The sequence below is a fragment of the Buceros rhinoceros genome, unplaced genomic scaffold (assembly GCF_000710305.1).
Source record: "Buceros rhinoceros silvestris isolate BGI_N320 unplaced genomic scaffold, ASM71030v1 scaffold7722, whole genome shotgun sequence".
NCBI classification, from domain to species: Eukaryota; Metazoa; Chordata; class Aves; order Bucerotiformes; family Bucerotidae; genus Buceros; species Buceros rhinoceros.
The window spans coordinates 62,882-71,992 of NW_010397137.1; the positions used below are offsets into that span (position 1 = coordinate 62,882).

The 9,111-nt window shown below is 44.5% G+C and overlaps 1 protein-coding gene across 1 annotated transcript in view; it reads left to right on the forward strand.

The window, feature by feature from the left end:
• Positions 1–7,802, forward strand: part of LOC104502196 (tumor protein 63-like) — a gene marked incomplete at both ends in the record, with an annotated part of 35,007 nt that extends 27,205 nt beyond the window's left edge. Inside the window, one exon of the mRNA XM_010146131.1 lies at positions 7,548–7,802. Within this exon, the coding sequence (XP_010144433.1) occupies positions 7,548–7,802 (255 nt within the window). The remainder of the gene's footprint in view (positions 1–7,547) is intronic.
• Positions 7,803–9,111: the final 1,309 nt, after the last annotated feature.

Sequence of the window (9,111 nt, forward strand, 5' to 3'; positions counted from 1 at the left end):
ATTCCTGCTTTGGGCTGTGTTTGTTTTAAAGAACACTCTGCTCCTGGCTGAAAAATACTTCTTGCTGAGTTAAATGAATTAACCAAGGGGCAAAACTCAGACTTCAGCCGAAAAAGAAAACAATTAAAGCTGGGGGGAACAAGATGACTCCAAAACTTAAGGTCTTTATGGGTGGACAGAAACTTGCCCTCACACTTCTTTTCTTAATAATGTCTTATTCTCCAAGTCTAAAAATACCTGCATCTATGGACTTTAACTTGAACAAGAAGTTCCGCTGAGTTCAATAGAACTGTGTCTCGGTGGAAACACATGGGCTGCAGCCTTAGTGGGTATGGCTCTTAAAACTGCCCTACTTGTGTAAACCTGAAGGGTGTAGATGTGACATGACGTGCACTCTGGAATAGCTAATCCCCATGAAAATCACTCAGAATTTCCTCCCTCCCTCTGTTATATCGAGCATAGTGCTATCAAGTGCGATGGCGTGTGTTTCCAAATTACTGATGTGCACTGATTTCTCCTGCTTAGCGTACGTAGCGTGTTGTCTACCAAGCCAGCTATGGCTGAAGGGCTGATTGGTGACTGCTGGAAGGGAAGGGATACTGTGTTAGGTAGGCAGAGTAGGTAATCTTTGAAGCCTGCACGTCTGAACTTTAAATATGATTGCATGGTTTGCATTTGGTCGCATGATGTTGGGGTTTTTTGGGGGGGTGGGGGGCAGAAGTTGTTGTTTTATCACGTGCACCCCTTCTCCCAAGCTGGGCGAAATGCAGGTCTGTTTTCTTTACATTTTTCCTTGTGTTTCGGTAGTGTTGGAAGTTGTCCAAGCAACCTGCTGGGGTTATCTTACTGCTTAACATGAAAAACCTGTGCAGGACAGTTGTGGAGAGAGACTTACATGTGCAATCTTTTTTTTTGTTTTGTTTTAGAGGATGCTTGCTCTCACTTCAGAAGAATAATTTTTATTATTCTTGAATTCAGCTTGTTAATATTACTGTGGTTGTACTTATTGCATAGCCCTGTAGAAGTCAGATAGACCCCCTTCTAAACAGTACAGGAGACAGTATTTGTGCTCCCTGTTTGCAGTGAGAATTTGCTGAGAAGATGTTAAATGTTTGGTTATGCTGCAGCAGGTCTAATAGCCAGGCAGGAGTTGCTGACTCCTGGTCCTTTTCTAGTCCAACACAATCCATCATGCTGGGAACTTGTACTGTTACTGGGATGTGAAACAGTGTCCTTTTCTCCTGAAAAAAGCAATGAACCAACAGTTAGATTGCTCAAATCAAATGGATTTGTTATAGTGTTAGAAGACAGGACGCACGGTAATCAGAGCTTAGGACCTACAGTGCCTAGGAGCCTATCCTGGTGATTGTTGACGTCTTTGGTTCAACCAAAGTTATTCTCTTGCTCTTCATCTTGAGTATATGGTGCACATTATCATTTTATCTGTGCACTTCTGAGTGTTTGTGTTCAGCTGTACAGTAGCTCTGGGGAAAAAACCTTTCAAAATAGACCTAGAGGATTTGTTTCCATTTTAGAAATGGAGTGGAGGAGTGCAGACGCTGAAAGACCTGCTGCCAGCACCCTGGCTCTCCGTGGGGATTTGGGCCTGAGCTGGTGTTGAAATGACTGTACACAGCTTTCACTCATGGCCCAGAGGGGACCGGAGCAATGTCCAAATTGGGCTTGTTCCTCCAGAAAGGAGTGCGGTCCAGATGTACATGAGCTGAGTGGAAAGTCTGACGCATAGAGAAGTTTTTCAGTCTCTCCTTTTTTTTTTTTTTTTTTTTTTTTTTTTTTTGAGAAAAGAGGCTAGAGATGCACACCGAATCACACCTTTCATTGAGATGAGTGACTTAGATATCTCTTTCAGCTTCACCCCGATCTTAGCTGAGGGGCATGGGTGGAGCCCTTCATTTCTTGGCACTACTTTCTAATGGCACAAGCAGCGCGCCTACATTGGGTATTATCAGCTGCCTTCTAAGCAACTGGTAGAGCTGTGCAGTCTTGCAGTCAGCAATATCTTGATTAATAATTATGATAGAAGCACTGCTGTTTTTCACCTACTAAAATCCTTTGCTAGGAAGGTTCGAAAAACTAGGTTGATTTAAATCTTTCTTGATACGTTCAAGGTGTCTGTCTTCTGATTTGGGTAGGCATAGACCACTCTGGAAAACATTTACCCCGCTGCTCTTGAGAGCTATTCTCCAAGGAATCTGAATCTTTACCTGGTCTAACACTGAAATACTGTCATAAACTGCTTCCTACTAGTCCTGCAACTGTTAGCACTGGTGCATCAGTTGTGGTGGTGTTAAGGGCAAAGCAAGAATTAGCAGAGTGCCATGCAAAAGCGTCTTGTCGCTAACAACCATGGTAGCTTTTTAGTTTCATAATCTCATATTTTTGCAGAATAAGCATCAGTGGTGGTGTTTTGCAAGGCTTTTTGAGTAGCTGGACAAAGCTGTTCAGCTGCATAGATCCAGTGGTAAAAATTAAAATTTTGTCAGCACACGTGCATGACAGATGTACATTCTTTTGGAGATACAGAGAAGGCGTGGAGATATCTAGCTGTTCTACACCTGAAGATGATCATTTCTCCTTTATTTTCTCAATTAGAGAAACTTTCAAAACTTTCTTTGAAAGGTTGATAACTAGGTAATTAATAGCTGGAGCTGTGTATTTTAGGGGATTTTTGGCATGGAAGTCCCCTTTAGAACTTTTCTTCACTTGCATCACTTCCCTCGCGTCTTCTTACTGGGGGTCTCTTTGCAGGACTATCTCATAACCTTAACACAATGGCCTTAAAAGCAGACTGTGGCTGAAGATTTGGGGTGAAATATTGCTGCAGGTCAGAGAGAGAAAGGCCCCAGTTTAGGTGGGTTGGGGAATCTCTCCTCGCATCAGCGCTGCCGTGCACGGTGGAGCATTAGCATTGCCCTCTTGTGGCAAGTGCCCCGGAGCTGCTGAGGTCAGAGGCTTGCTGCCTTGCCTGGTTCATGGCGTTCATGAGGGAGATGTGTCCTCCAGACAGCAGAACCGTGGTTAAACAGTTCTGCAGTTTTCAGTTTGCTTTTTAATTAAGTAGCCTCTCCAGTAAAACTGTGCCTCTCCTAATCTAGAAGCATGAGTTAGCATGAAAACATTTGAAGTGAAGATGATGGGATATAGGAAGCGAAACCGATAGTTCAAGATACAATACTGAAAGGATGTTCCAAAATACAGTCTAATTGCGACTCTCAATTATTTTCTGTTAAACTTATCTGAAGGTTTTAGTAATGCCTTGGTGATGTCAATACTTTCAGGAACTTGGAGAGGACACATAGGGAAGAAAGCACTGAAAACTAGCTAGTTTTTTTTTTTTCTAGCTTTGCATACGTTTCTCTTCTTTCCAGCAAATAGCATTCTCCTTTTGTCAGGAACTGGTGATGGGACTACATCCTGCAGTTGTTAAAAACAACCCTGCAGCAAAACACAAACATGCGCTAAATTCTGGGCTACCAACCCGGCAAGAATTAATTTCTGAATTAAATGCTGTTGTGTTTCTCTTTGTATGTGGTAAAAGGAGGCTGGGTGCGTGCAAACACACCCTGCAGACCCCTTCTGGAGGGTGATGCCTTGCAAACGTGCCCACAGCCCCTTGCTCTCTTTGTTCTTGCCATCCAACCTGGCCAGGACCAAGGGGTTTTATTGCAGCGGGGCATGAATTCCTGCGCACGCCTTCCCCGGGCCTGCTGCCCCTCTAATTGTTGTGTTGTCAGAAGGCGTGTGCCTCCAAAAGGCTTATCTGATTCCTCCAAAAGCCTTGCAAGCAATTCAGATGTTGACCCCTTGAGCGCAAACAACTGTGCCTGCCTTGAGGCATAGCTTTGAGAAGAAGTTTAGTGCTCCCTGTGTGTGCAAAGCCGTCAGGTGGCTTTGTCACGGGGGATGGAGCACCTGCCTGGGGAGGGGAGCGAGGGGCCAGGGAAGGTGAAAGGCTGGTGGGACTTGGAGGGGGAGAAGGGGAGTCCAACAGCTGCTTGTGTCAGCGTGAGGATAAGTGCAAGGAGATTAATAGTTATTTAAAGAGCAAATGGGGACATGGCATTCAGCTGTGGCATGTGAGTGTATAAATGGGTGGAATGGCTGCTTCGCTGGTAACATTTAGACAGATGGTTTCTGGACTGAAAGGAATGAAAAGGATTTTTGATTCTCCTAAGGATATCTTAAACTTTAATGGGGTACTTTTGTTTTTTGGTTTTTTTTAAATTGACTTCCAGGCAGCACCTTCAGCGTTTCCAGATTATGCTGCCTTGTTAAGGCCAACTACCCGTTTGGCTGTCTTTCTCCATCATGTTAAGCAGCCTGGGATTAGAGGGAATAGTTTTTAAGTGAAAGCTGAAACACTATTGTTTTGCTGTCTGTATGTCTGAGCTGGTTGAGGAGACTGTTTTTATCCCAGCTGCCTTTTCATCATTTACTGGTTAGGGAGTGTGTCTGATGCTAATCTCCATGAGAAATGAAACTGAGTGACACTTCTACATTTTTTGAAAAGTCTTCAGGTCTTATTCAGGTATTCTGTGGCAGGAGGGCAGGGAGGTTTGAGTTTTTATTAAATACACAATTATTCAATAAAAGACGATTGCTCCTGGTGCAGTACATCAGCATTCTGGCTCTTTCCATACAAAAGTAGCCTCAAGGGAAAAGCCGTACCAGAAGTCCGTTAAACAGGTCTTGTTTGGCTGAACAGCCCACAGGAGATGACATATAACTGTCATCAGCACTGCTAACACTGTGATCTCCTTTTGGAGAAGAAGAACCAGTCTGGATTTCTTTCTCCTGTGTTAGCACGCTTTGAGTCCAATTGCAGGTATTTACTTGCCCATCTAACAGAGGTGCTGGGCATCTATAGGACCCCCACCGCTATAATGGGGAAACTGAGGCAGGGAGGGCAAATGACTAACCTGAGGCAACATCGAGAGTCACTGGTTCACTCAGGATTAGGACTCAATATGTAATTGCTTTTATTACTCCGCTGCCTGAAGGCCTCAGACAAAACAGAGGCCCATTAAGTGGAGCGCTTTTTTTTTTTACATAGTGAGGAGCAATCCTTGCCCTGTAACCTTGCTGCCTGAAGTAGGCTGAGGGTGGAGGGAGAGGCGAGGAGGCTTGCCCAAGGACACAGCTTGTTGCTGAAAAAGCGAGGGAGGGAACTAGCTCGCTCTCTTCTCTGCAGACTCTCCCAGCTCCCAAAATGAAGTCCTCTGTGCTGTTCCCCACTAGACCTTCTTCTTCCCAGGCACAGCTCATAGTAGCAAAGTGATCTATCTCTGGAAGGTCCCATGTGCCTCACTGAAGAGCACCAGCCTCACCTTGTTTTTAATTAAAACCCTTGAAACTACCAGCATTTTCCAGTGGAACAAACCAACCTAAGGAAGAGCTCCACTTGGTGGTTTAAATTTCTCTGCTTCCTCCCCTTTTGGAAGGACAGCTGGAAGTGTAAAGTGTTTGGGTGAAAGGAGAACACTTCAACCTTGCAAATGGACCAGGCTATTTTTCTCCATGGCTGAAACGACTGAAAGCTGGATGTTAAATTGGTTGTCCAGAGTCTCTGGGAAACTCGGCAGATGGCTTGTGCCATTGCCTTTCAGGTCCTTGAAAGAGCGATGATGTGCTGCTTGAAGCTTCAGTAGGGCTGATGGGATTCCCAGTATTGGGAAAGCTTTCTTTATGGGTGTTACAGTAGTACTCTGACTCAGGGAAACTTTGTTGCTTGGCTGATAATACCAAGTTGTCTCTGGAAAGGAAGCGACTGATGGAAAGAAGGAAGTTGGGAACAGGCTGGATGAAATACTGAGAGATACGTGAGTTTGTTTCTGGATGGGATTTATGCTACAGAATGTGGAGGGGCAGGAGGTACTTAGACCCTTGGACCAAGGGTGAGAGCCTGAGTTCCTTCCACCTTGTTAGCAGCTAACAGCAGAACCAGGTGCATTTATTGCTGCAAGTTCCTCATTTATCCCAGAGCTGTTGGGGAGGGGTACCACAAACGTTTTGGATGCTGCTGTCCCTAATCAGGGCACAAACAATGCCCTTTGGACGCTCAAAGATGAGACTATATGTACTTGGCTGAATCTCGTGTACACTTGCCTACTGCCCTGTCTCCATGACCGATGCTGGGTCATTTGGAGGATTAGGAGAGTTTACTTGTGTAACTCTCTTTCCTCAGAGTACTTTCCCAACTTCCAACTGTCTGTGGTTCAGAGCTTTAAAATCAGAAACACTTACCTTGACGGATTTTTCTCTGGCCAAACTTTTCCAAAGCTGTTTAGAACATAAGTAATCTTTTAGTATCCATAGCATTTTGAGGCAGAAAATCCATGTTTATTTGTGGGCTTTGGGAAGAACTACTCCGGGTTTTGAAACCAAAATCCTGCTCAAGATGTTTTCTTGTTCCCCAGCCCCTCTAATAAGAAAGCATGGAGAAAATTGATTTCCTATTTGTTTTTTTCCATATCATTTAGGAATGTATCCATTTCTGCCATACTGATTTCCATGTCTCTCCTCATTGTTCTTTTTTTTTCCAGGCTGAAAAGTCATCGTATACTCCTGTATTACAGGAAGGTGCTGAAAGGGTTTGCTGAATCTTGTCACCTTTCTCTGAACTTTCTTCCCCTCTCATCTCTTTGAGATGGAGAACCAGGGCTCGCATAGAATTCAGGGCATTAGGCATGTGATTTTTCTGCTAACCTCTCCCTAATCTAACCTCTGCCTTTCTGTACTCCATTCTCTAGCCTTTGTTCTTCATGTCTTCAATTGTTTCATACATTGTTTCTACCTGGAGGCTACTTTTGGGGCACAGCTATGTCTGCTTATATAAGTTCTACATACTGTGCAACTGCTGCTGCTTAAGCATGTGGAGAAGCCTTCCATGCTGTGAGCTTTGTGCTACTTGATGAGACCTTGAATTCCTCTCTACTACCCTCTGACCAGTCACTGGGAGTTGAATGCTTGGAGTGAGCTGTTTAAGTGCTATGAACATTTTTGCCAGTGAGTCACACTTTAGTGCAGTTACTACCTGAGTTAGAGGTCCTAAATGCCACCATGCATGGTAGAATCAGATGCATGGGAAAAGGAGTGGTCTTTGTGTAGTGTGCAAGACCACCAGAGACGATGTAGTCTTGTACAAGTTGGAGCTAGTTGCACTGTAAGAAACCTGGTGATTTTTATCAGGTTATAGCAGTCCCTTCAAAAAGGTCTTAGTCTGGGTGTTGCTAGACATGTGGAGCCTGTCTCCTCGTGCTGGCTTGCTGCTCTGCAAATCATTTCCTTGTTACGCGCAGGCTCTTCTCCCAGCTTGGCTGTTGATACACTGTGTGACTGTGAGATGATTTACATTGGTGACTGAAATGGAAAGAAGTTAGAGGGGTATATCCTTTGCAAATGTCCTTCCTCTTGGTGTGACACACATAGTGGTGCTGTGAACCCCACGTTGTGAAGCCCGTGTTATGGCTAGCCAGCTTGTGCTAATGTTGCTTCTGTAACACTCCTGTGCCTCTCTTTGCCTCTAGCCGCAGTACACAAACCTGGGGCTCCTGAACAGCATGGACCAGCAGATCCAGAATGGCTCTTCCTCCACCAGCCCCTACAACACGGAGCATGCGCAGAACAGTGTCACAGCCCCTTCGCCTTATGCCCAGCCCAGCTCAACTTTTGACGCTCTCTCACCCTCCCCAGCCATCCCTTCCAACACAGACTACCCAGGACCTCACAGCTTTGATGTATCATTTCAACAGTCCAGCACAGCGAAGTCAGCAACGTGGACGGTAAGGACGCAGCATCACTTTGCTCCTTCTCTGGCTTCAGTCCTGATGCCAGTAGTGACATTATTCATGTGATGCATATCCAGACTTGTGTAAGAACAGAGTGACCCATGTCCTCTTCAGTGCGTGACATGTCACACAGAAAGGAGAGATTTATCTTGGCCTCCCTGGGAGGGTGTGGTGGCAATTTAGCCCTCAATAGTATCACTAAATCCCAGGTGAATAAAATGCCTTGCAGAAAGACAGTCACCTAAAGACCATGTGTGATTAAACAGCGGCTCTCCGTTTGGGCCCAGCAGGTATGCTGGAGTGGAACATGGAGGCACCATAAGCGTAGCTTCAGCACTTCTCTTGGCTTTCCTCAGCATCCGTGGGTTTGCGCAAGGGTTGGCATGCGGGGCTGTGCCGGCAGGACAGAGGTGGTGCTCCTTGCTCTGATCTGCGGAGTGTGGGGCTTCCTCTTTCTCAGTGTCCTTACCCTCTTGCAGCTGGGGTGGGAGCCCCAGTGTCACCGGCTCAGGGCAGCCCTGCAGTATTTGGGATATTTATTTTGTTTTGGTTTTTTTTACTGAATGCTTTGCTCTTGCCATCAAAATAGTTTGTTCTTTTTTTTAATAAGTGTATGGAGCCTGAAACTTGAAGCCGAGCTCTTGATTTTTGCTGGAGCTGGCTTGATTGTTCAAGCTCTAGAAACTCTGTATCCCAGGACACAGCAATACTGAAGCTGTACATCCCGTTGTGGTTTAGGGCTCTAGAGTAGAGATCTTTGCAGTGATGAATATTGCTGTCTTAAAGATGTTCAATATTTGCATTCCTCTCCTTCAGGCACTTGGATTAAGTGCAGTGAATAATGTTCTATATCATGCTACCTGAATAAAAGCAGGAACTCGGGGTTTTTTTCCTTCTTTTTTAAAGCAAACAAGATAGATGTTTTACCAAAAAGAGGGGAAAAAAACCCCACAATATTTTATATTTTCTTTTTAATCTGAGGAACTACTTCTATCTCAAATTTAAATCCAATCTAGCTGGAATTGCAACTAACAAACAAACTCCCAGCCGCTGCTGCCAGCAAAATGGTGGGGCCTGTGTGGAAAAAGATGACACATAGTAATCAATCATGGAAAGTTTGCATCCTTTATATTGTAAAAGCTTTTCCCAGTAAAATTTGTCTAAACTGGTAACAATAAGTTTGTTCAGAAAATTGTGTTAAATGGAGTTAAAATGTGGTAGGTCTGTATAAAACCAAATTTTTAACTTGTTTATGCATGAAAAGGTGAAGGATTTTTAAGTGAGGTTGAAAATGCACTTCTTC